The 26,268-nt window shown below is 48.6% G+C and overlaps 3 protein-coding genes across 7 annotated transcripts in view; 2 read left to right on the top strand and 1 right to left on the bottom strand.

Annotated features, from left to right (window-relative positions):
• Positions 1–125: 125 nt before the first annotated feature.
• Positions 126–7,547, bottom strand: alg8 (ALG8 alpha-1,3-glucosyltransferase). 3 transcript variants are annotated; one of them, XM_026181788.2, is made up of 13 exons: positions 7,320–7,547; positions 6,377–6,455; positions 6,082–6,275; positions 5,890–5,999; positions 2,428–2,495; positions 2,087–2,213; positions 1,898–2,001; positions 1,676–1,796; positions 1,433–1,572; positions 1,193–1,332; positions 1,009–1,106; positions 792–864; positions 126–688 (listed from the first exon to the last, which is right to left on the bottom strand). In XM_026181788.2, exons 1-13 carry the CDS (start codon positions 7,397–7,399, stop codon positions 460–462), a joined length of 1,563 nt encoding a protein of 520 aa, XP_026037573.2. In that variant the 5' UTR covers positions 7,400–7,547; the 3' UTR covers positions 126–459. The 3 variants fall into 3 exon arrangements, with proteins under 3 accessions (XP_026037573.2, XP_080163763.1, XP_080163762.1); XM_080307637.1 differs by lacking the exon at positions 7,320–7,547 and adding an exon at positions 7,060–7,218; XM_080307636.1 differs by lacking the exon at positions 7,320–7,547 and adding an exon at positions 6,731–7,012.
• On the top strand, positions 6,332–12,897 carry ccdc90b (coiled-coil domain containing 90B). Of its 3 annotated transcripts, none has more exons than XM_080307658.1 (9): positions 6,332–6,350; positions 8,720–8,839; positions 8,915–9,018; positions 9,086–9,187; positions 9,631–9,672; positions 9,778–9,849; positions 10,025–10,078; positions 10,192–10,306; positions 12,405–12,897. In XM_080307658.1, exons 2-9 carry the CDS (start codon positions 8,815–8,817, stop codon positions 12,458–12,460), a joined length of 570 nt encoding a protein of 189 aa, XP_080163784.1. In that variant the 5' UTR covers positions 6,332–6,350; positions 8,720–8,814; the 3' UTR covers positions 12,461–12,897. The 3 variants fall into 3 exon arrangements, 2 of the variants coding, with proteins under 2 accessions (XP_080163784.1, XP_026037574.1); XR_013911942.1 differs by lacking the exon at positions 6,332–6,350 and adding an exon at positions 7,869–8,456 and having other exon boundaries at positions 9,778–9,949; XM_026181789.2 differs by lacking the exon at positions 6,332–6,350 and adding an exon at positions 7,869–8,456.
• A 3,080-nt stretch (positions 12,898–15,977) lies between these two features.
• The window catches only part of rhogb (ras homolog family member Gb), an 11,923-nt gene continuing 1,632 nt past the window's right edge, over positions 15,978–26,268 (top strand). The window contains exons 1-3 of the mRNA XM_026182361.2: positions 15,978–16,129; positions 24,164–24,272; positions 24,721–24,880. Coding sequence (XP_026038146.1) covers positions 24,752–24,880 — 129 coding nt within the window. The 5' untranslated portion in view covers positions 15,978–16,129; positions 24,164–24,272; positions 24,721–24,751. The remainder of the gene's footprint in view (positions 16,130–24,163; positions 24,273–24,720; positions 24,881–26,268) is intronic.

The following is a 26,268-nucleotide window of genomic DNA, read 5'->3' on the forward strand; positions in this document are numbered from 1 at the left end:
CAAATGAATACACAAACGAGGAGTTCTTATACAGCAGGATGCCAAACTCAGACCTGCTGCGGGAACAACGTCTGAATCTTTGGCCCTTTATCAAAGTCAGAGCGCAACACACACACACACACAGATTTGTTCATCTTTTTATTAAACAATCAGACAAAGCTGCTAAAAACATTGTGGGTGCAGCTTTTGGTCCACTCGAGTTCTTTGCACCAACACAACTCTCTCACTGCCGCTCGCCCTTTCTGCAGTTTTGGGTGGAGTAACAGTTGGGTTCTTCCTCGCAGCTCCAGCCTCTGTCAGAGCTTCAGCTCCTCTCACTGCTGCTCAGAGGACGTCTCAGAGCGCCTCCTGCTGCATCCTCAGCTCACTTTCAGCCACTTCCTGCCACCCGTCCCCGTGAGCAGTCATGTCGGTGCCTTGCTCGGAGGCAGAGGTATTGGGGATCGAACCCGCGACGTGTCACAGCAGTTTAGGCTTGTCCTCCCGTTGCAGCAGCAGGCTGGCATACAGGCGCAGGAAGGCGTAACAAACTCCCATGGCGCAGTACACTGAAGTCACCAGCAGGGGGAGGAAGGGCAGCCTCTGCTGCCACGGCGACAGCGGGAAGACAACCTCACAGGCGATCGCCACGGCAACCAACCCCAGCAGGTAGATAACCTCCAGAGGATGGAGCAGAAACCCCTGAGCACTGAGGGCAGAGTAATCCGATTACTTCTAAAATACTAAAAGTAAAGTACTTTAAGGTATCCAAGTAGTAACTACACTGATACTGTAGTAGTGTTTGTGTTTACCTGTGGAGCTTTCTGAGGGTAGTGAAGGAGAAGATACTGAACATCAGCATGAGCGCCACCTTAAAGGGCAGCTCTGAAAAACACACCATCATCATCATCATCATCATCTAAACGCAGTAATGTTGAGTCTGTTGCACGCTGGAGCCCCTGGCGAGCGGCGCTCTCGCGTGTTTCTGCTAGCTGAACAAACGTAATGATTAAACTACTTCCTGTTTACCTGCGGGCGTGAAGAGCAGCGGGAACAGGGAGTAGTGACCTGTGGTGGTCAGGATCAGGAAGATCCCAGCATCCTCTCTGTTCTCCACCGCCAGGATGCTGCGGGAAGAGAAACAAGGCGAAATCGTTCAAACCGCACCGTCAGCTGATGACATCATCATGTGACAGGACGGGTCGGCGCTCACCTGAGGGGAAGGATGGCGATGAGGATGGCCTTCTCGTGGACATGCCAGCCAAACATGAAGGAGCCCAGAGCGCAGAGCAGCAGGCAGCGTAGGAAGCCCCGAGCACCGCGAGGGCGGAGCCAGATGGATGCCGCCGCCGGCTTCAGAGAAGAGGAGGAGATCGGGCGTTAAAGCGTGACCACACCCACACGTGAACACAATCGGGTTCAGCTCAGGGTCTCAGCGTCCAGCTCGACTCACCAGGATGGACAGCAGCGTGCAGACGAGCGTGACAGCGGGCGTCACGGAGGGAAGGACCGAGTGCTCAAACTCCTGAACCAACCCGCCTGTCATGGACGCCAGGGGAAGCTCCGCCTCCTCGAGCAGCTTCAGGCGAACACCTGGAGGAAAAAAAAAAAACAGAGCGCTCAGACCTCCATCCGCCTCCTCCACATCATGATGCGTGGTTTTAATGTCCTGTAAACAGAGGGGGCGGAGCCTCACCGAGCACCGCCAGGGTTTTGTCCAGCACGTTGTACAGCGCCCAGATGTTCGGCGCCCAGTAGGCGTGACAGAGACCGCGCTTAAAGGGGAAGAGCCTGGAGAGCACCTGAGGGAGCTGCCCCTGAAAGGCAAACGAGCATCGTCAGGTCACGGCGCCGTCGAGCGACCTTCAGTAAAAAACAAAACAAACAAAAGAAAACAAACACTGCGGTGACCTCTCACCATGGCGATGAAAGGGCCAAAGGACAGAGCGCAGACAGAGGTCACGATGGCGCCCAGAGCCAGCAGGCGCAGCAGGCTGAAACTCGACCACCTGATGGAGCCGTCTGCAAAATAAACACGTGGTCAGTAGTCCGGCACAGACGCAGTACCCACTCACACCAGCAGGAGGAGCCATGGGCTGGACCTCACCTTTGTTGTCCTGAGTGAAGCAGTAACTCCTCAGCAGGTAGACGCCGTACGCTGGGGCCACGTACAGGTAGATGTGCTTCAGGTTGAGCAGGAAGGCGAACAGCAGCGCCCCCTGCAGGTGCTGAGACTGAATCACACAGGAGATGCGTCACAATCACTTTTTTCTACTCTTGGAACTGTATGATGTCACAGAGAGAGGACAGATTCTCCACCCACTTGGGGGAGGAGCTAAAACTGCTCATTTCAGACAGAGAATGAGGCTTATTCTGAGCTGTGAATCACGCTAAGCTGCTTGGGAGAGTCTCAGGATGAAGGCAGCTGAGTGTGAGCACAGCTTGTACCTGCAGGTGTTTGGCCACCGACAGCAGCAGGAACCCGAACAGGAAGCCGTTATACTGGAAGTGAATATCTGAGGTGGGAGTGAAGGAAAAACCAGCACTCGACCAAAACATTAGGAACACAACATCCACGACACAAGCATAGAGACGATGGAGCTTTTTATCACAGGCTGAAACTGCTCAGGCTGACGGATTGCTCCGTGTAAATGTCGTCACTTTGTCACCTTAAATAGATTTGGTGTAACTAGAAAGCGAAAATTTCTGAAGAAATTTTAAGTGTGCCTATGCCGCCGCTAATCAATATAGTTTGCCATTCAAACGGCTACAGAGAGCAAAACTCAGCAGAGCAGCCATTCTCCACCATGAACTATGGTAAAACCAAACACCGCTCGCGCCTCACAGATGACAGCTTACGGTTTTGTGTAAAGATGAGGTGACTTCGTACAGCCCCAATTTGTAGACGCTGTGCGCAGAGGTTCATAAGCAGACCCGACAATGTTTGCATGAACACACTTTGAAGCATTACGTTATGGACCACTTTTCACACATAGTTGCTGTACCCACACAGCCGGCTGTAGCTTTTCATCTCATAGCCCGACACATACACAAAAAAAAAAAACAAGCAGAGAGAGCACAGACTTTACACCTGAGAGGCGTGATTGCAGATGCCGCTGAGGTGGGTCCACCTCCCCTGCAGCGGCACTGCAGACCACGCCCTGCCACACACATCAAACAGGTAAAATAAATATTTATGCACTTTTCATTCACTTTTTGTTTTTTGTTATTTTTACACAGTGTTCTGAATGATTAACAATGGTCTACAGCCAATCTTGTGTATTATTATACAAACTTTGGTTGTAAGATTCAGATAACTATTTAATAAAAGCTAAATATTTTATATGAGAGTAAGAAAGAAAAGTATATCTTTGTCTCATACTCTCATCAGACAATACATGAACCTCTCAATAAACAAAATATATGCTCGGCTTAAATGACAAACCGCTATTTTACACAGTGGAACACTTATTTTTAAACAAAACCAATGCAGTTCGCCACTGACAGTGCTTACCTTTGCACATCACAGTAAACACTGAACCAAGATGGCGCCCACGCGAACGAGAAATCTGAACTACGGTGTCCTGCAGAGGACAAATGGTCAAAATTGCTAAAATTTACAACATATGTGCAGCTCAACAGCGACACCTTGTGACTTATTCCAGTCACTACCTTACATATACATAACGTCTTACCTGACATTCAGTTCACCAGACACTCATACTGAATCACCAGCCCATATAAATGAAAAATAAGTCCAGCAGCCAACCAAGAGTCATCACGAAAGACTAGGGGTGACACGACAGCGTGAGCGGGCCTGGGTGTCAGCCAGCCCGACCTGGGTGTCAGCCAAGCCGCGCTAGCCAGCTAGCCGGCTAGCTGCCATGTGGCGGTGAAACGTGAGCGTGAGCCGGCCTGGGTATCAGTCAGCCCGGCCTAGGTGTCAGCCAAGCCGCCCTAGCCAGCTAGCCGCCATGCGGCGCTAGCAGTAACATCGTGAGAGATATGGGACTTCTTGATAAAATATGGGACTTCTTGATAAAACGAGCAGATATTTGAAGTTTACACCCCTACATTCTCGCCTGAAAATAGGGGAGGCTGTCATAAAGTTCAACATCAGTAACTTAGCGCGCACAGCTGTATAGAAACTCCGTCGTGCTAGCTAGCACGCAGTACAGTTATTGTAACTGTCAGCACAACGAAAATAAACTACACCTAAACTCGGTTTATATCTGACCCAAATAGAGTGCAGTTAATAACGTCTTACCTGAAATTCAGTTCACCAGCCGCCTGCTTCTCCTGCATTGGGTTTCCCTTATCCACGATTGAGCTCCGCGTTAGCCACCACCGGTCGATCGGTGTTTCTTTCCCCGCATACGAGGGGAAGAGACATATACCGGTGGCTAACGCGGAGCTAGCTAGCCACCGGTATATGAACAACTCAGTTATTTTTTCCACATCGACCAGCATCATCGGCCCATATAAACGAAAAATAAGTCCAGCTAAGACAAAGACTGTTTGCGGAGCGATCGGGGGTGAAAGGAGTTAGAGACGCCTCACTGAAAGCCAAGCCTGGGTGCTTTTGAGCGAAGCGGCGCTAGCTAGCCGGCCGGCCGAACTAGCTAGCCGGCTAGCAGCAACATCGTGAGAAATCTGTTGCTAATATGGGATGTTTTGACAAAACGAGCAGATATTTGACGTTTACACACCTACATTCTCACCTGAAAACCGGTCGATCGGCGGCCGCCTCACATGTTTCTTTCCCAACATATGAGGGGAAAGAGACACATACCGGTGGCTAGCTAGCTCTGCGTTAGCCACCACCAAACAACTCAGTTTTTCCTCATCGACCAGCATCATCGGCCCATATAAACGAAAAATAAGTCCAGCTAAGACAAAGACTGTTTGCGGAGCTATCGGGGATGAAAGGAGTTAGAGACGCCTCACTGAAAGCCAAGCCTGGGTGCTTTTGAGTGAAGCGGCGCTAGCCGGCTAGCTAGCCAACATCGTGAAAAATCTGTTGCCAATATGGGATGTTTTGACAAAACGAGCAGATATTTGACGTTTACACACCTACATTCTCACCTGAATATATCTTAAAAGTTTACTTTGTGACCTAGAAACACAAATAAGAGGAATATATTAAACCAAGTGGCAGCCGCCATTGTTTGACTGGTAGAGGCGTGCTTTGAATTGTGGGATATGCAGTTTTCCACCAAGCATACACCCTTGCCGTTACCGTAACTATTCAATGCTTCGTGCAACCTTAAGAATTCCAATGGTTCCTGAAAGCACCGACGCTGTGCGCGCCGTTCATATTGTTGTTATTATGGTAATCCAAATACGGGGACATACCACTAGAGTGAGCCAACACACCACAAATTAAGTGAGTGAGCAAACACGCCACAAAGTAAGTAAAGTTTCACTTTCGTTCGTTCCCATTCATTTGAATGGGCAAAAACTTGCATTAAAATATTCATATTTAAAAAACTATAGAAGTAATAAACACCAAAAGTCATAGCACACCATTCCTGATCCAGCCGCACAAAATGATATAACATATAGGAAATTTCAGGCTGAAAAAGGAAAATAATAATAATAATAATAATAATAATAATAATAATAATAATAATAATAATAATAATAATAATAATAATAAATCCGAGCAATAGTAATAAGTGTGCCTTTTGGCATAGGCACACTTAATTAGTGGGATTACAGCCTTGCTTCACTGTAAAGAGTTCATGACAAACACCTAATTGTTCTTTAAATGTCAGATTAGTGGATGTTGAGCAGGACGCGTTCAGCTCCGTTTCCCTCTGACCGCATTAAAAACTTTTCCAGGGTGGCGTTCACGCCGCCGCCGCGCGGAGGCCGGCAGTTTAATGCACAGGCAGAGCTGCAGGATACGATCGACGAGGAGGAGGCCGAAGTTCCACAGCAGCAGCACGGCCAGGACGAAGGACGGCTGGCTCAAAATGTCCCGAGATCCCTTTGGCTCCCGAACGCACCTGCAGCACCTGGAGGAGGAGGACAGAGCCAATCAGGACGCAGGAAACAGCTGTGTCAGAAGCTCCAGCTGTTTCCCGGGGACACACTCACTCTCTGGCGGCGTAGATGAAAACCACGTCGGTGACGATCACCGACAGCCTCTGGAACAGCACCGTGGCCGGGCTGGCGTAGTTCAGGTTCTCCACCTGCAGCATGTTTGCGTCAAAGCTGCGCGCCACCTGAGACAGCCCGAACTCGAACCAGGCGAACAGCGGCGGGTAGTCCAGGGTCCACTCGGACGTGTTCTGCAGGAGAGAAAGCGCCTCGTGAAACATCAGCGAGCTTTCCCACCGCCTCCCACTGGTGCTTTTATTTTACAGGTGAGTGTGGGCTCCTCCTCCCTCACCTCATAGTACCACCTGGACACGGGCAGGCTGTGCGTGATGGCCAACCAGTTCCTGTGCACCTCAAAGTCCGTCGACCGGCTGAAGACACACACACACACACACACCAGTTTAACAGACCAAGCTGGACAGATAGAGGCTTCAGCTTTAAACACGTTTGACCTCCACCTGAGGAGCACCACCTGCACCAACAGTGACCATACACATGTTCATCTCAAGGACAGCAGGTGTGCGCTCTGTCAGTAACACCTCAACTGTCAGAGGATCAATCTGAGCTAATGTACTCAAACACTCATTTCTTAACTTCACATGGACACAAAGGTCACATGTCTCAGGGTTAAAGGTCACCGGCTCACCTCTCAGTACACTGTGGACCCCTTTATTAGGTGTTTTACAGAGCACAGAGGTGTTAGCTGGGCTGGATTCATGCCGAATGTGTCAGTGTTTTAAACTGACTCCGCTTATTTAAAAAGATCCGATTCATCCGCTGTGCTCACAGAAAGACACGCGCGATGGTTTTAATCGGGAGATTTCCCGCAGGGATCCGGTCCTCACAGACGCGGCACTGCGCTTCATGAGACGTTCGCGGGCTCTGAGCCTCCTGACACTCATTAAAGCTCAGTAGACCCGGCAGAGTGACTTATGACGCCCGTTGCATCCCGGGTGTACCTGTACGGTCAATCACCTGTGTGAAACGTCATCAAGCAGCGCCAAAACGAAGCTCTAAAGAAAAACGGCGTATCCCTGAAGCCCAGCCTGCAGCTGATGACGGCTCGGGTTCAAGTTCAAACAAACTCGGATTTCACACGAAGTCACACTAAACGATCTCATCCGCGCACAGCTTCCCGCACGCACCCGCGCAGACCCCTCACTGTTATCGCGTACAGGAAATGACGTTAACGTGGCTAATAACCGCGGTGACACTGAGGAAGACTTGGGACTCACTACGCGCTGATGAAGAAGCACTTCAGCAGAGAAACTCCCACAGCTAACGCCGAGAACCAGCTGCAGCTGTCCGCCGCCATGACAGTCGGCCTGCTGACGTCTACTTCAAACTTTATTGACAAAGCCGAGGAGGACAGTTCCTCAGTGAACTTTAATTATTTGTTGTTGTTTTTATTTTTTTTTAACAGAGTTTGAACAGAGTCCTCAGTCCTGTTTCGGTTTTGTTTAGATATTTATGTAAAAAAAAAAAGTTCGCTTTTATAATGATGCTTTAAACGTCGACAGGTAAAGTCGGAATTCTGAGCTTCGTCTGTGCTAGACTTAAACGTCACACACTGAAGTTTCCTCCCGCGTTTAAAACCTTTCAGTTCATTAAAAGAAAAACTTAAGTTTCAGAGAAGAAAATGAAAACTATTTAAACTTCTCTTTATTTCTGTTTTTAAATAGTTTTGTAATTTCTGATTTTACTTCTCTTTTCTTAAATGTTCTTAGACTTTATGTCCCTTAGTTCCTCTTTCTGCACCACATCTGATCATCCACCTCCATCTCCTCTATCCCAGCATCCTCCTCTGTCACACCAACCCTCTGCATGTCCTCCTTCACTACATCCATGAACCTCCCCTGAGCTCCTCCTCTCCTCCTCCTGCCTCCACCCTGTCTCCTCTGTAGATGTCCAAACCACGTCAGCCTCTGTCTTTGAGCAGTCCCTCTGATGGACTCGTCCTGCTCATGGCAAATTAATATCTGAACACTTCCAGCAAATACACTGATCTGTCATATTTCATCATCTTTAACTGTTTTTGCATAAAGTTTGTTGCATGTAAACATCTGAGTGCTTCAGTTCAAACTGAAGAAGCACCGACGGCGCTGACACCCTCACCAGTCTGCACCAGCCGGGGGCGCTGTCTCCTCAACTGTCACGGTGTTTTCTGTGACCCACAGTCCCTGAATGCAGCATGGGTAGGGCCTGCTCCTTCCTCGGTGTGACAGTTTCCGGTTTGTGAGCGCTGTGTGTATTTGTGCGTAAACACTCAAAGTTTGTAAGTAAACGTCACAAAAACTCTGAAATCACAGCAGCTTCCGGGATGAACGTGCTCATGAGGAGGTGTTTCCGGCAGCGGGTGGTCACGTGGAGAGGTGAGGCTGAAGCAGAGGACCCCAAAAATCTGACAGACTCACCAAATCACCGCAGACACGCTGGTTTCCGGTCACTGTGACGTTTCTGTGTTTACTAGTTCATACTTCGGTCATAAATCTGGACCCAGTCAGTAATGAAGGACAGCCAATCAGAGTCCAGCTCCAGAAGCGTTTACACTGTGATCTAGCTCACCTGGTTAAATTGTATCAAAGTTTAATGTCTGCATTGTTAGGGGCGTGGCCTGTGTGTGTGTGTTTTAAAGGTCTCCATGTGGGGGCCCCGCTGACGACCTTCGATGTGAGGAAGGTTGAGCTGACGCCGCTGGAGCAGCGCAAACTGACGTTCGATTCCCACGCCATGGTCACAGAGCTGCAGAGCAGCGGTGAGGTCACTGTCAGGCGTGTCGGCGTGTAGTACCGGCTGTAGCACGGAGTGCTCATCGAATATTTTTGTGCAGGTTTCGAGAAGAACCAGGCGGAGTTGATCGTCTCAGCTCTGGTCACTCTCGCCACGGCCAACATGGATGTCGTTTACAAAGACATGGTGACCAAATCCCATCAGGTGGGAACCAGAGACGAGCTCCACCCTCGAGCTGTTTCCACAGAGTTACAGACTTTTCTTTCTTTAGGAGATCGCCCTGCAGCAGATCATGGCTCACCTGGACTCCGTCAGGAAGGACATGGTGATCCTGGAGAAGAGCGAGTTCGCTAACCTGCGATCGGAGAACACGGTACGTCGGCTTTACTTCTCAGTTTCTCCAATCGTCCATTATTCCTGCCTAACATCTGGACACCTCCTCGAGTCTGTCACAGTTAGTGTGTTACTCGGATTTGTTAAATATGTGGAAGTTTTTGTAGGAAGTTCATCAGCTGATGGTGGAGCTCACATTTCGACCTGTCAGTGCACCTTAATGGACGTAATGAAGCTTCTGGTTCCTGGGACCATAACTCCGGGTTAGGACTAAAGAAGAAGAAGAGTTGGTGCAGGTGTCCCACAGGGCTCTGTTCTCGGTCCTCTTCTGAGTCACAATCAGCCACAATGTGTCTGATGATGTTACACGTGCTGGACTCTCATCCTAGTCTTTAGATTAACAAAGAGACAAAAGCATCTGCAGGTTGTTCTGGATCGTCTCTGCAGCGTCCCGACTTTCTAAAAATCTTTTTGTTCCTGCAGAAAATGAAGCGAGAGCTGGAGCAGCTCCAGAACCGGCTGAAGGTGAGAGTGATGATCCCATGTGGGCTTGACCAGGCTGAAACATCCAGACCCTGGGTGAGGTCCCTGCTGTAACACGACGTGTCTGCTGATGTGTTTTATCTCCAGGAGGAGAGCAAGAAAATGATGGCAGAAACCAAACTGGACATCAACCTGGAGAGGAGCAGGGTCTCCGACATGGTGAGGCTCGCGAGGAATTTACCACAGGAACAGCGGAGCTTTAGCAAAACGCATCGGGCGGTTCGTCCGGCCGCTCGCCACTCGCCTCGGCTGCTTAAAGGTTCCGTTTGGGTAAATTTAAAGGAAGGTGGGCACGTGACGCGTCTCTGAAGCTGCTTTCATGTTTTTGTCTCAGTTCACTGAGCAGGAGAAGAAGCTGATGGAGGCCACGTCAGACTTTCATCACAAGGTGAAAACAACAGCTGCAGTACTGATGCTGTAAAGTACCCGTTGGTTTGTAGCTCTGCAGGGCCATTGGTTGTTTTAACTGATGACATCACATCACGTGTGTCTCGTGCTCAGAGATCCGAGCTGGAAAACGACAACATGGAGATCAACAGGAAGCTGGACCTGCAGGTGGCCTCGCTGAAGACGCTGCTGGAGTCCCTGAAACTGCAGACGATCCGCTACCTGGCAGGTGAGACGGCAGCCGTGCTTCTGTGCGTCTGCGATGGCGTGAAGACGAACACTTTAGTCTGACGCTGCCTGTCAGCACAACATTTTACATCTGTCCTCAGAGAAACACCAGTTTTCTTATCTGTGTGGACAGCAGGGGGCGCTGTAGTACACAGAGTGCAGCTGTATGTACATGTGTAAGTGTGTTGCTACCCTGTGAACTTTTACACATTGTGTCACTTTACAACCACAAACTTAATGTTTAATTTCTGTGACAAAGCAGCACATAACTGAAGTGGTGTGAAAACGATGCACGCTTCACGCAGTGTGCGTTTGTATCCAGCCCGTGTCGTACTTTGAGCCACGTTTCCTTTGCGGTTCGTCTCCACCAGCTCTGCGCAGCTGCAGGCTACATTTCTGCCTGTTCTTTGTTTTAAAGCAGCTCGACTTCAGCCAGACCGGACGCAGAGCGTCTGTGAACAGCGGTTTCTAAGTGTCGCCACAGACGCTCGGTCGGCTTCAGGTCTTGACCGTCCTAACACGAGTACTCTGATCCAGGTCCCTCTGGAGCTCTTGCTGTATGTTGAGGCTTCCCAGTCTCAAGTCCTCGAGCTTTGGTCTCGTCTGAGCAGAGCACCATCTCCCAAGTTTGCTGTGTCCCTGCACGACTCCTGGCAAACTGCAGACGAGACTTTTTATGTCTTTCTGTCAACAAGGGCTTCTTCTTGCCACTCTTCCATATCTCCACATAGATCTGTGCTGTCCATGACTTCCAGTTGTCCTGTGGACAGACTCTCTCTCTGAGCTGTGGGTTTCTGCAGCTCCTCCAGAGTGACCGTGGGCCTCGTGGAAGCTTCTCTGACCAGTGCTCGCCGTGCTCGCTCTGTGTCTTGGTAGGTTTGCAGTTGTAGGAAACTTTTTCCATTTTTGGATGATGGATTGAACAGAGAGATGTTCAAAGCTCAGGATATTTTATATAAGCTAACTCGTCTTCATCCCTGAGCTGTGTGGTGCCTTCACTGATGCTCTCTAACAAACCTGTGAGGCCTTCACAGAGCAGGTGTGTTTATAATGAGACTAAATCACACACAGGTGGACTCTGTGCTCTAAAGCAGCGGGCCCCAACCCCCGGGCCTCGGGCCGGTACTGGTCCGTGAGTCGTTTGGTACCAGGCCGTTTGGTTTTCAGCGTTATTTTGTTATCGTTTACTCGGTTTTCCTGTGTTTTACTGGTTTTATTTCGTTGTATTTATCCGCGACACCTTAAAGGCCGGTCCGTGAAAATATTGTCGGGCATAAACCGGCCCGTGGCGCAAAAAAGGTTGGAGACCGCTGCTCTAATAAGCCCCTGATTGCACTGAGTACAGGGGCTGGATACAAACACACTTCACATTTTTATTTGGACATCGTGTATCGTCTTCGTACCACTTCACAGGTATCTGCTACTTTCTGACTAAATGTGTCAAAGTTCACGGCGTATAAATACTTTCTCAACACGCTGTGTACAGCCTGTGTGATTCAGTGTCTACATATAAAAACGTTACAGTGAAATCAGAGGACGTAGCATCCTGTGTTTAGCCGTATCTGATGATGCAGCGTGAGGTAACGAGTCACAGATCGTACGGTGATGTCAGCAGGCGACGCGTCCTGATGGGACTGAAGGCTGAACACGATCTAAAACCATCACAGTTTGGTCCATGAACGGATCCCTGTGGAGCTCCTGCACTTACGGCTCAGGAACCTGAAACCTGCCGCCTTAAGGTGGAATAAAAATGGTCCTAAAATCGCGCCCTGTGGCACGCCACATTAGCACGCCATGTTAGCACGTCATGTTAGCACTCATGAAGCTGGACTGTTACCCATCAGCCACCACAGGTGGATGAGCCGCAGCGCTCCGACCACACGTAGAACCTGATTTCTATCGTGCTAAAACCTGATGATGAACTTGCTTCTTTCAAACTTCAGACACCAAACTCATCTTTAGAAACGTCGGCTCTGAATTTATATCAAAGTTCCAGCAACACGAGAATCTAATTTTGCTGTTTTTAATTTGGAGGTTTGAATGAAGACCTGACTTTCACTGTTTCAGAAACGCTGATCGAACGCTCTGCTCCTCCTCAGCCACCCTCTTCTCCTGCCTCGCCATCGCTCTGGGACTCTACCGCCTCTGGAAGTGAACGAGTGACTCGTCTTCATCCACCACACAAAGTAGTTCCAGAAGAAGAAAACTCTGATATTTCATCTGAGCCCAACAGAGTGAAAATACTCAGAATCAGCAACATGTACTCAGAGTATCCAAAGTAGAAGTACTCAGTATATACGGCATACTTTCTTTATATTTCAGAAGGAGCAGCACAGAGTAAAAGTACTCTAAAAGTACCCGAGTTACCAGCTGATTGTACTGTTGCTGAGGTAGAACTTTAAATGAATGGACTCAAACACTAGTTTAAATGTTTTTTATAACCTGTCTTAAACACTTTTGTTAATAAAGTTTAAATTTTGAGTTCAGAAACATAAACTCTGACATTTCTGGAGCCGCAGAAACAAAACCGTCAGCGTGAGTTTGTGTTGTCCTGCTCTGAGGTCTGACAGTGAATAAAGCCTGGAAGAAAAATGTCTGTGTTATTAACAGAGATGAAAACACTGTGTGGCTCTGAAACGAGACAGTAAGTCACTACACAAAGTTTAAACAGGTCAAAATGCTTTTTTTCACTTCATGTGACTTTTCCTCCTTTTAAGAAGCCCTGAACTCAACGCTTCTGTTTTTCTGTGGAAGAGAGACAGAGATTAATAACAGATTAATAACAGATTAATAACAGATTAATAACAGATTAATAACAGATATGATTCAATGCTGAGAGGTCTGTTAACACAGGCTGTGTCCCAATTCAGAGACTGCATGCTTGAAGTACGCACACTACGCGTACTACGTACGGTTCGTACTATAAGTACGAGAAGTGCGGAAGTGAGAGGCTTGTGAAATGGGACGCTTCGTCGCGCTGTTCAGGTTGCCTAGCAACCACGATACTAACCGCGAGACACCTTTCATACAGCTTTGTGTGACAGAAATGAAGCAGAAAAATGTTTTGTTGGTCATTTTTGTCATGACATCACTGTGATTAGTTGAGTATCTGAGGCTGAGACCACGGGACTGTGAACATGATTGTTGGGCTTCATGTCTGTGCTGAACAGTCATTTCAGATCAGCTAGTAAACAACAATCAGCTAATGTTGTTCATGAGACTAAAGTCATCTCACTGTGGTGATGTAAATATAATATGGACAATATTATAGTATTGTCAGATTATTATGAGATACATACATATATATATATACATACATATATATATATATATATATGTATGTATATATATATATGTATGTATATATATATATACACACACACACACACACACATACACACACACACACACACACACATATATCACTGACTTTCAGCTTGTTGTGTTTGTGGATATATGACTGACTTTAATTATTAAACATTCGCACATAAATAAGTGACGTCATATTCAGTACTTTTGACAGTTCACTCTTCGGCCGCTCCGTCTTATTAGGGAACTTCCACACACATAAATGTAAATTTCTAAACTCAACCCCATCATTTAATTTGTTTTTGATTGAAATTGAATATTACTTAAACTCTCTTAAATTAACTTCCAATAAAAAAGGTTTATCATTGATTGAAATTCATTCAGAAATGTCTAACGAATGAGCTGTCACAACTTTCAAATACAAAGTTGTTATGAAGTCTGTCACATTCCCCCTTTTTTTCTTTTCTATCCTTTATTTATTTATCCTTCTTATTTCATTGTGCTGTATATTGTTACTCTTATTTGCCTTGTATGTCTACTGTACAAACTGAACTGGAATGACTGACTGTTCGCTTTATAAGTTCAATAAAGTTTGGAGAAAAAAAAAACGGCGCATTTGGAGTACACTTCGAATTGGGACAGCCGTCGTCGCGTTGAAACTGCTAACTTGATTTTGGCTCTTGGAAACTTCTGTTTATTTATGTTCCCCTTAATTTATTTTAATTTTTGTACTCACTTTTGTCTCACTGTCTTTGTCACTCTTTCTGTTCCTCATTGTACTACCACAATGTTATCTTTTATATGATCCTTGTTTTACTTGACTGTATGTCTATAATGTGATAAATAAAGTTTAAAAAAAAAAACAGCCGTCGTCGCGTGGCGGTGACGTAACCGCACTTAAAATGCGTACTTCAAGCGTGCAGTCTCTTAATTGGGACACAGCCACATAGTGAGTGAGAAAGGTGACTGGAAAGGAAAAACTCAATGCATCATGGGAATCCCCGGCAGCCTACGTCTATTGCAGCATAACTAAGGGAGGATTCAGGGTCACCTGGTCCAGCCCTAACTATATGCTTTAGCAAAAAGGAAAGTTTGAAGCCTAATCTTGAAAGTAGAGATAGTGTCTGTCTCCTGAATCCAAACTGGAAGCTGGTTCCACAGAAGAGGGGCCTGAAAACTGAAGGCTCTGCCTCCCATTCTACTTTTAAATACTCTAGGAACAACAAGTAGGCCTGCAGAGCGAGAGCCAAGTGCTCTAATAGGGTGATATGGTACTACAAGGTCATTAAGATAAGATGGGGCCTGATTATTTAAGACCTTGTATGTGAGGAGCAGGATTTTGAATTCTGGATTTAACAGGAAGCCAAAACAGGAGAAATCTGCTCTCTTTCTAGTCCCTGTCAGGACTCTTGCTGCAGCATTTTGGATTAGCTGAAGGCTTTTCAGGGAGTTTTTAGGACTTCCTGATAATAATGAATTACAGTCGTCCAGCCTGGAAGTAATAAATGCATGAACTAGTTTTTCAGCGTCACTCTGAGACAGGATATTTCTAACTTTAGAGATGTTGCACAAATGGAAGAAAGCAGTCTTACATATTTGTTTAATATGTGCATTGAAGGACATGTCCTGGTCAACAATGACTCCAAGGTTCCTCACAGCGTTACTGGAGGCCAAGGTAATGCCATCCAGAGTAAGAATCTGGTTAGATACCATATCTCTAAGCTTTTTAGGGACGAGTACAATAACCTCAGTTTGATCTGAATTAAGAAGCAGAAAGTTAGCGGCCATCCAGGTCTTTATGTCTTTAAGACATTCCTGCAGTTTAACTCATTGGTGTGTGTTATCTGGCTTCATGCACAGATAGAGCTGGTGTCATCTGCATAGCAGTGTAAATGTATGCTATGTCTTCTAATGATGCTGCCTAAGGGTAGCATGTATAATGCAAACAGAATTGGTCCTAGCACTGAACCCTGTGGAACTCCATAATTAACCTCAGTGTGTGAAGAGGACTCTCCATTTACATGCACAAACTGCCACAGTTCACAAAAACTGTGCCTCAGGAGGTCAGTGTCCCTGCCGGCCGTGTTTCACCTCATTACAGTTTGAGTTCATGTTTGTTGAACAGCTGAGTGTGGACCTGTGTCTTACCTGTGCAGCACACCTGTCTGTCTAACAGGAGGTGGGCAGGGCTGAACCCTCATGCTGTTTCAGAAACTTTTTTTAGAGGATGAAAATATTTCAAATATTTCTCAACTCTGGACTGACCAGAAGTCCGGTGTTGCCTCCACCCAACACACACGCGCGCAACAAATACACACTCAGAGTAAACTTCCTTAAACTTGCTCCACTTCCTCTCGCTCGCCTCTCGGACTTCCTCCTCTACTTAAGCTCCGCCCGCCCGCCTCGCGCTGAGATAGAGATCCGCTGTCCCTCTCGCACGCACACACTCACACACACCGACACAGGGAGCGGGACTGAGCGGAGCTGCGCGCCCGGACAGGAGCACTGATGACCGGTGAGTCCCTGAGCTTTACCCGCTCCGAGCTCCGGATCAGCTGAGAGTGCGTGTGAGTGTGTGTGTGTGTGTGTGTGTGTGTTTCCTCCTTCTGTCAAAACTTTAGCGGGTTATTGATTCCGGCTTTAATTCCCGTCAGCTGATCGATTTTTCTCCTGCAGCGGATCGATAACCCGTGTGTGTGTGTGTGTGTGTGTGTGTGTGTGTGTGTGTGTGTGTGTGTGTGTGTGTGTGTGTGTGTGTGTGTGTGTGTGTGTGTTTGCGCTGATGTTTGGAGGAAACTGGAGATGGAGTGCGACCACTCCCTGTGTGTGTGTGCGTGTGCGTGTCACTTCTTGTTTTGAACTTGGTGTAGCGTTAAAGATTCTCAGAAACAATATCGATCAGTGCTGATCGATACCTGAACAGCTGGTTCTGCTAAACTCTTGTTTATGTTGAAATGACTGAACTCAAAGTTTGTCCCTGTGAGAGTGTCACAGCAGTGTACACGCACTATACCTGAGTAACGACTGACTTACTGCAGCACACTCGCAGTGTGCCTGCTGCTGACATGCCCACGATCACAGTGTGAAGCATCATCTTATTCAGATTATTATGGATTATCAGGGGAACAGTACCTGTACTAATGTTACCTGCACAGGCTAGTTTTGTCTGTGAGGAGCAGATCAGAGTTTAGGATGTTTATTGAACTGAACACATCAGTGATCTGCTGACACAACAAGCCAAGAAAACATCTTTACGCACTGAGCCCGGCAACACAGACTGTAGACAAAAGATGGACATAGGCCTCTGACGTCATGCATCAGGGTTTTGTTTTTTTTAAATTTCACATTCTGAGTTTTTAGTTATTTTTGTAGCAGGAAGTGACCATATTTGGACAAAAGGGTAGCATGCTAAGTTATCAGCTAATGCTAGCTCACTTGGTTATCAGACTGCAGAGGAGTGACACTCACACACACACACACACACACACACACACACACATCCAAGCCTGGTGGTGAAGGCGAGACTTTCACATGTGAGTCAAACGTCTGTAGTTTGGTCTGAGCTGGCGTGCTGGGCGGCGCTCATCTTGCTTTTTGCGGTTTTAGCTTGAATCTTCTCACAGTCTTGGATGAGTGACGTGTTGTTTGGTGCTCGGTTGTCCCAAACCGGGTCTGCTGCCTCCGGTGCTTTAAGTCTGCTGATATTTTTGGTTGTTTTAGCCCCGATTTGGTTTAATCCCAGTCATCATTAACCTGTAGATGTCTGACCGTCCATCTCAGAGACTAATTTCCACGTCTGAGGTTCATGAGTTATTCCTGGAAGTATCTGCAGAGAAACACTAATGTAACACAGCCCTAATGTAGAGTTCAGGCTATAATTCTTCAGTTTGAATTTTCATGACATCGAAGCTGCAGCAGGAACTCGGGTGTTGTCACCTAAACTACAAAAGTGTGAGACGGTAAAGTCACTGCGAGAAAGTCACAAAAATCTGTGTCAATGCTGGAAAAACACGACTAATCTTGTCCACGACGACGTCACGCAGAGCATCGGCAGCTGCACTCAGATGTGAAACAGAAACATCACAGTCAGCTAGCCGAGGCACCCCGGGACTGAGACAGGAAGTCAGAGGGCGGCGGTGTCAGTGCGGCGAAGCTCGTGACCCGGGCCCACCTCTGACCCACCTCTCTGCTGTTTGGTCATTGATGTGGTTTGATCCTGGGATTGGTGTGATGTTGGTCTGTTTGATGTTCTGGGCTCGTGTGGGTTAATCCCTGTGCTGCTGGTGCGTTCAGGTGTTTCGTGGACACGTGTTTTCACCTGGTCTGGACATGTTACAGCCGCCGTAGTCCCGCTCGGCGCTGCCTGTCGTTGTGTGTTTGGGGCAGCGATGTTGATGCTTGCTGGGATATTTCTGGGTGGTGCAGGTTCGGTTGAGGTCCAGGATTCGGTGCAGTTTGTTATTTCTGAGCCTGGGGTGCAAATAAGACTGAAAGCGGACAGTTTGGACACGCCGGCTTCGGGGAACACTTTTCCTTCATACCAGCTGCTGCTGGATGAAGAGAATGGCGGGCAAACCCTTCCCGTTTCGGTTTCATCACAGACGGTTCCTCTTTGGCAGTCGGAGCGTCTGTCAGGGCGAGGACGAACTGTGGACCGCCCCCTTCTCCCCCGATGGAGGGGCGCTCACGGTGAGACTCGATGGCCTGTAACGTTTCTCTGGTATTCTGTGTTTGTGCTGTCAGTGTGGTTTGGTTCAGTATCCCGGGGAGTTCGACTGCTCTCTGGAGTTTCTGTCCCCAGTTTGGTGAAATTTTCTCCACTGCTGTAAATGTGTGTTTGCAGCCCAACAGCCTCTGCTGGTGGAAGTTTGTTCTTCAGCCTTTTAGTCCCAGTGCTGTAAAAATATAAGAGTAATAAAGAGTAAATAAGCTGAGAGATGAGTGCGAACAGAATAATCATCACCGACTGCTGCAGCTGTAACAACAGCAGTGTGTGTGTGGGAGGCTACAGCGACGCCCCCCAGGATCCAGAGGCAGACAGAGATGGATCATCCACGGCCCCCCCAAGATTAACGAGGACTTGAGTCCACACGCCTCTGCGACGACTCCAGCAGCAGGAGGAGGAAGGAGGAGCGCGCACTGCTAAGGGGTCACATCAGTGCAAACCCAGATCCGGATCTCAGGGCTCCAGGTGCCCAAGAACCGCCCACTACCCAGCAGAGCCCCACCCCCCGACACAGGTCGAAGCCACCCCAGGCCACACCGGAAAATCCAGCCACGCACCCGAGAACCACCAAGTACCCACAGCCCAGTTATCAGATGATGATGGTCTATAAAGAACATAAAGATAAAACAATTTAAGGCTGCAGCTGAGAGATGAGTCCTGCAGAGACGTTCGTCTGCTGACTGATGGCACGCAGCAGGAAAACCAGCACTTTAGTTTCTCTGGATGTTTCTGTGGCTGCTGTGTTTTTACGGTGAGGGCGGCGTGGAGCGGAGACACTGTGGTAGCAGCTGTTTGACCTGCACGCCAGCGTTCGCTTGCTTCATAACGGCAAGGACACATTTTTGTACTCTGCCCCGTTTGCTTCAAGTTTCCCTTTTTTGTCCTGGATGTGTCACAATCTGCTGCTGCTGCTGTGAGAGGTCCTGTGCAGCAGGTGTGTTTGCCACAGGGGGTTTCTCATTTTTGAAAGTCAGAAAAAGCCCACAGAGCCGCGAGGACTTCTGTAAAAGTGGCAGCTCCAGTTTTAGAGACGTTCCCGGCTGTGGGAAGGCTCAGTTCCTCTGCGGCTCAGGAAGCTCGCTCTGAACCAGCAGAAGAAAATAAAAATACAAGAAAAGAAGACAGCTGACGAGACGAAACCAAAGCTCTTTGTTACTTCCTGAAACACAGACACCCGAAGCCAGAACACTCATAAAAGAGACGGCGGCCGCTGGTCACCGTCACCACAGAGAAATGTTTCCCATTAGAGCCGGACGCCAGAGCCCAGCTGTTACTCTGAGGCTGGCAGCGAACAGCACCACAGTTTTCCATAACGTGAAGTCTCACACTCAAACAAATGTAAAGAAGTCGAGTGGACATGGAGCCGCTGCGTGTTTCAGAGCTCTGTGTCAGTGCCCGATACACGAGCTGAGCTCAGCACGCAGCGAGCCTCTGCCTGACACCAGCCTGCAGTTTGCACTTCCTGTTCCCTCGTCTGGAAGCCCTTTTTCTGATCCGAGGTCTCTCGTCAAGAACGTCAGACGCTTCCACAGCAGGGGACAGGCTAGCAGGTGGAGACGTGAGACTACAGGAGGTGGGCGGAGCTTTAGAGGTGATGACAGTGAAGTCATGTGACTGTTTGCAGCCCTGCAGTGTTTGTTTACAAAAATCATAAAGGTGCATCCTCTTTATCTAGCTGAACATGTAGCTATGACTTCTGTCAACAGGAAACAGGATTTATGGACACATGTAAATAGAGTTTATGCACCGCTAACGAGCATGAAAGTGAATCTGAGCTGTGAGCAGCTCTGTGAGGATCTCCAGGCTTCCTGAGAATCACTCAAAGCTCTTCTTTGGATGTTTCTGCCTGTGTTCTGTTCTCTGTCAGGATCAGTCAGAGAGACTTTATTTACTGTAAGGGGCAATTAAGATAGATGCCCTGCCCACCGTACATACAAAACACAAACATCACATTGGGGAGACCGGTCAGGCTAGGTAGCACTGGCCGGTCGACCAATGAGCAGCGACCCGGAACCGAAACAATGGAAAATGCACAAAACGAGGAAAGATGAGGAGAACAAAGACTGAACTCCAACAGGGAGATCGGTTTGAGAACAGAAAAAAACACAGCTGATGATAACCAGATGTTTCCAGATGTTCCTGCTGGTGGATCAGACTTTGTAATTCAGTTTATCAAAGATCTCGGCAACACTGACGACCTGCAGCTGGACCCACGACAGCCACGCTTCACTGGGACGTCCTCACTGGGACTGAGACGTCCTCACTGGGACGTCTCTGATGAGGCTTCAGTGAGCAGTAGACCATCAGCCTGAAGGTCTCTCAGCTCCTGTGTCACTCGGAATCAGTTTGTTGGTGCAAAAATCCTGTTTGTATGTCAAACTGTGTTTGTGTGACAGGCTGCTGGTAACAAAATTAAGTTGTGTGTGTGGACACAACGCTGGTCGTGCTTTATTGGGTCACAGCTCAGAGTTGCGGGTGAACTCTGTGGTCAGGTGCGAGGACCGGACTGGAGTGAAAAAGCAGCCGATGTCCAAAGAAAGAAACCGTTGCTCATGTACATTTCAAACATTGTGCGGCTGCTTGGAAGGAAAAGGTAAAAAACAAATGGGGGGGAGGCTCAAGACTTTTGATAAAGCTGGGTGTGGCTTCTGTGGGTCTCCACTTACTGAGCGTGCACCATGTCCTGCTCCAACCTTTGTTACCCAAAGCTGAGACGGTGACGTCCAGAATGTCTCCACAGGTGCAGTCCACCAACGGGTGACATCACAGAGGCTCCTCCCTTTCCCCCGATTGGCTGCGGGCAGAAGCGTGAGGCTGTTCGCCGCCAGCTCAGCATCTCGTGTCTCTAACGGGTTTCTTACTGATTAACTGTCTCCAAAAATAAAAGAGCAGATTCACACTTTAATCACACAGTTCCAGGAAGGCAGCGTTTACACGGCCGGCTGCAGGTCACCGCGCTCTGTTCTGCTTCCTCTTTTTGTCCTCGCAGTGTGACTCTGTTCCCCTCGCGTCTGCTTTCAGGCCGAGCCGCTTGGCGTTAGGACGAGCAGAGCTAAAGCTGCTGTGTTTTCACCTAGTGGACATTAGAGGAAGTGCAGCGTGATGCAGTTTTCTGTCTGTGAAAGCACGATGATGATAGCGATGGTGTTGCCGTACGTGAGCTTGACGTGTTGAAATGAGCGCCACACCTCTGCGCTCACGCAGCCTGCAGTGGAGTTCCTGCTATATTTCAACATGAAACCACAGCGGCGTGTTCCTGCTGAGGGCTTCCTTTTTTCTGAAGCTGCGAGCGTTACAACAGGACGCCGTTACAACACTCCAACAGCCGGGTGTGCTCCACCGGCGTCCTCAGCAGTAGAAGTGTGTCACTGCGTCATTTCTCTCAGACGTCAGACATGAACTGTCTGATAAACACATTGGCGAGCTGCGGCGGTCCCGTGACACCCCCATCCCCACCCTGACCACCCTAACACAGTCCCGCAGCTTCCTGTTGAAATAACGGTGAAAACTGACTCTCCTACAGCAGCTTTGCATGACTCACTGCTTTAAATAATCCTTCTTTGTCTTTAAAACAAGCTGCTTTGCTCTTTAGGCCCCGCCTTCCTCTCTGCCGGTTGGGTGACTTCTGGAGGCCAGCTGATGAGCGACGCAGGCGTGCACAGACGTCTGGGCTCATGGCGTTTGAGTACATACGGTCTGTGCCAATATATTAGGTACACCTTTTCTTCAGAGCTGCTTCGATTCTTCGCAGCTCAGATTCAAGGCGGGGCCGGAAACATTCCTCAGAGGTTCTGGTCCATGTTGACATGACATCATCATGACATCATCAAACAGCTGCTGCAGATGTCTGAATGTCGCAGTAGAAATTCAGAGGAGAGGTTTGCTCAACAACCAATCACAGGTCGTCTTGGCCGTGTCTCTGTGTCTGAATGAGTCGAGTTGCTGCCATGCGATTGGCTGATTGAATAACATTGTTAATGACCAGCTGAACAGTACCTCGCCATCAGCGCTCAGTTTTCCTTCAGATGTGTACATGTTCTTGTGGCGCTACAGGGGTCAAAGGTCACAGCTCTGCGCTTGTGTCGATGCGAGCGAGAGAAGAATAAGCAGGAAAAGCGTGAGATCAGAGGTTAAGGCTTCCAGCAGCAGTGAGCTCAGCCGACCTCCACCCATACGGAGTGAGGGGAGGGTGGGGTTGGCGTCCCCAGAGTCTGGGCTGAGCCTCGCTCTCCGCCCACACATCTGGAGAGCGTCTGCAGACCGCCTGTGGTCAGCGCTGTCGGTCCTCGAGTGTGCGAAGTCAGACTACGAAACTGAAACTTTCACTGATAGAAAAACCACAGAGAGGCTGAAACGCCTCAAACGACTGCGAGCAGCTGTGTTTTCATCCAGATTAGACGCACAGCTGGAGACGGCGTGCTTCACTCCTCTGCTGGTGTACAACTGTTATTACTGAATGACAGTAGCCACAAAACACGACCTAAAAGCTGCAGAAACAGACGACGGCACACAGGCCGAACACGCCTCAGACCGGCAGCCCGTCTCATTATTGCTAGAATCACGTTTAAGATGATAATAAAACAATGAAATGTTACGTTTCGGTTTTTTGCTGCTCGTCATGGACACGCTGAGGTCATCATGCACTGCTTTCCTTTTCTTCTTCGTTGGTGGTGCTGCTGTTTTTCCTCATAGACCGTTTTTGGAGTTTGTGTCCAGAAATCAGAAGTTCAGACTCGATCAGGAGGATGAGACTGTGGAGTGAATGTGGGTCTGGACTGTGGGGAGGAAGAACTCCCTGTTAACAGGAAGGGATTCCGGCACAGTGAGGATCAGGCAGGGGGCGTGTGGTTGGCAGTCCTGGGTGATCTCTGATCTGATGCTCTAAAACCATCGAAGGCCTCAGCCACACAGACCTGGACACTCGTTCTACTGAGCAGTCGCTGCTTTTAAACCGGTCTGCAGGCATGTGTGTGAGGGGGGTCAAATATATGGGCCGGGGCCTAAAAGAGGCCCGCCAAAGGGTCCAGTGCACGTTACACAGTTACACACTGTGACTCGCCCACGGTGTGTAACTGTGTGTTCTTCTTCTTTCTAGCGTTTTCATGTCTTCCTTTATTCCATCCATCCACCGTTTCGTTGGCCTGCCACGGGGTCGCTGACCTCCGGGCTCAAGCCTCATTGCTGTTTTTTCCACTGAGCTGTCGTCGGAGCGTAATACGTGTCCGCACCACCGTAGCCGTGCCTCGCACATTTTTTTCCGTGATTGGTGCGATGCCGAGCCGCTTTCTGACGTCTTCATTCATGACTTGGTCCCAACGCGTGAGGCCTAGACACCACCTGAGCATTCGCATTTCCATCGTGTGCAGGGCCTGTGTGTGTGTGGCGGTGGCTGGCCAACACTCCGATCCATACAGGGCAACTGGGCGGACCACAGTCTCGTAAATCTTGAGATGGTCTGGCATTCCACGGTCGCTTAGCCCACCAGTCACTTGACGCCACTTCGTCCATGCGGCATTGACCCTTGCTCGCACGTCCTGAAGGATATCCCGTCGCCACTGATCATCGATCACAAGTACTTGAATTGATCAGCCTTCTTCAGGTCTTCCCCGTCGATGTTAATGGTGCCATCAGTTTGGGGGCCAGCTTCCACGTACTCGGTCTTCTTGCTGTTGAGTGTGTGTGTGTGTGTGTGTGTGTGTGTGTGTGTGTGTGTGTGTGCAGGATAACATCTCTGCTTTGTTTGGAGACCGTTTCCTTCTGCAGCCATCATTTCCATAAACACAAATACTGACCGGGACAAACCGCCCTCCTCTCTCTCTGCAGGCAGATGATGGGACGTCACGTGTTCCTGAACAAACTGTGTTAACCGAAGGAAAACCGAGGAGTCTCTGACCGCGGAGCAGCACCAACTAGCCAATCAGAATCTCTGAAGGTAAAAAAAACAGATCATAGGTGTGCTGGTGTGGATCTGCAGTGTGCACACATCAACATGAGCCTAATAGAAGACAAAAAGGAAAGAGTAAAGATACGATCTCACCACAGAAAGATAAACAATAACCTGAAGGAGGAAAGAATGATGCAAGACAGAATAACCAAGGTGACCAAAGGTTTCCCACAGGGGACAACAACCTCTGAGTGGGCAGAAAAGACCGCAAAGAAAAACAACCACAAAGAGACAAAACATGACAGAATAAAGACACCAGGTCACTGTGAACGAGCCAATCACAACCTAAAGAAGGTGAAAAGAGTCTGTTTATTCTTCGTGTGTGAGAAAAGATGAGGTAACCTCAGCCAGCGGAGCTGCAGGTTGTTTCCTATCAGGTCAGCTGTTTTTTCTGTGGTCTGATGATAGCACAAACTCACATTTGTGTCCTCTGCAGGTCACCGAGGGGCCAGAGGTCAGAGGTCATCATGCAGACTATAAAGTGTGTGGTTGTGGGTGACGGTGCTGTGGGGAAGACGTGTCTCCTTATATCCTACACCACCGGAGCGTTTCCCAAAGAGTACATCCCCACTGTGTTCGACAACTACAGCAGCCAGGTGAGTGCTCGCCCTCTCCCTCACCTACAAAGGTCACCTGACCTCTACAGCAGCCCAATCACAGCTTTGATCTGATGATTAAAGAGTTCCTGAGTGTTTCTGATCACTGGCACGGGTGACACCTCTGTGGAGTCACCACGTAGCCGAGTTAGGCAACCAATCCGTGAAAGTTAGAACAAAGCGAGTCCAAACACGGGCCTCGAACTCGCGTCTACCCACACACGACATCATCGAAGGCCATGATAATGATCAGCTCGCAGGCCGGCGAGGCCGTCTGCAGCAGCTGCGTGTGTCTGATGACAGCCGTTAACCAGCTGATTAACAGCTGATAACGGACTGCAGTAAAAATCTATCTATAGTAATACTGTGTGAGTATTACAGTACCGTGCAGTACCACAGATACACACTCACATGGCCTCCACCTTCGAGGTGGAGCGGGTCGTCTCCTCTCCTGCTCCAACAGCTCATGTTAAACATGTTTCTGAAGCTCAGGCCGCTGGTTCTGTGGGATGTGGTCACCTGGCAGCCAATCAGAAGACAGGGACCATAAAGGGGTAGGAGCAGAACAATGTCCTTGCACCATTACATGATCACATGATCACGATCACAGCTGTGAGCTTCAAGTTTGTCTGTGTGATGTGAGCTTCACTGAGTCTGAAGCAGGTGACTGTACCGGTGAAGACTCCGCCCCTCGCTCTGCCCCTCACATCCTTCGAGTCCTTCACACTGAAACCTTTCAGATAAAAACGACTTCACGTTCATGTTTTTCTCCCTGCTGGTAAAATAAAACGTGTCACCTGGGAAACAAAAACTCCTGAATCTGAAATAAAACCGTTACCAAGAAACCAATAAAGTCCATCCAGCTGTCGTCCACCAGGTGGGTCCGACACACCTGTGTGCTGGTCAAAGGTCAGCTGTGTGAGAACGCAGAATTGACCTGTGCAACAAAAAAGCTGCTGTTGAGTCGGTGTCCAGCAGCTCTTAGTGCATACAGGAAGTTACAGCAATGCTCACTTCCTGTTAGATCAGATCCCGTCTCTGTGGAGCGTTATCAGAGCCGTAAATCAGTTTCTAAACATCAGGACGTCACACATGAGCCAGGAAGAGCCAGGTCCCTGTGCCTCATGCAAATTATATGCAAATAAAGGGGCAGTTTAGCATTGGCCACGCCCCCCAACGCCCCCCCCCCCCCCCACACACACACACACACACACAAACACGCACGTATCAAAACTAAGATCTGAGAGACAAAGTTACAAACAACACGACTGTGAAACTTTCTGTCATGAAACCAAACATAACTTTGGTTTCATGTGTGTGTGCGTGCATGTGTGTGTGTGTGCGTGTGTGTGTTTGTGTGTGTGTGTGTGTGTGTGCATGTGTGTGTC

Source organism: Astatotilapia calliptera, chromosome 10, assembly GCF_964374335.1.
Source record: "Astatotilapia calliptera chromosome 10, fAstCal68.1, whole genome shotgun sequence".
NCBI classification, from domain to species: Eukaryota; Metazoa; Chordata; class Actinopteri; order Cichliformes; family Cichlidae; genus Astatotilapia; species Astatotilapia calliptera.

What these genes read in the sequence shown, in the direction of transcription:
- alg8 (XM_026181788.2), bottom strand. Translation starts at nt 7,399, where the DNA reads ATGGCGGCGGACAGCTGCAGCTGGTTCTCGGCGTTAGCTGTGGGAGTT. An exon ending in TGCTTCTTCATCAGCGCGTA is followed by an intron (nt 6,456 to 7,319) that starts GTGAGTCCCAAG and finishes GTGTGTCTTCAG; the next exon opens with CCGGTCGACGGACTTTGAGG. An exon ending in ACCCTCAGAAAGCTCCACAG is followed by an intron (nt 689 to 791) that starts GTAAACACAAAC and finishes CTCTGCCCTCAG; the next exon opens with TGCTCAGGGGTTTCTGCTCC.
- ccdc90b (XM_026181789.2), top strand. Translation starts at nt 8,405, where the DNA reads ATGAACGTGCTCATGAGGAGGTGTTTCCGGCAGCGGGTGGTCACGTGG. An exon ending in TGGTGACCAAATCCCATCAG is followed by an intron (nt 9,019 to 9,085) that starts GTGGGAACCAGA and finishes TTCTTTCTTTAG; the next exon opens with GAGATCGCCCTGCAGCAGAT. An exon ending in GGAGCAGGGTCTCCGACATG is followed by an intron (nt 9,850 to 10,024) that starts GTGAGGCTCGCG and finishes TTTTTGTCTCAG; the next exon opens with TTCACTGAGCAGGAGAAGAA.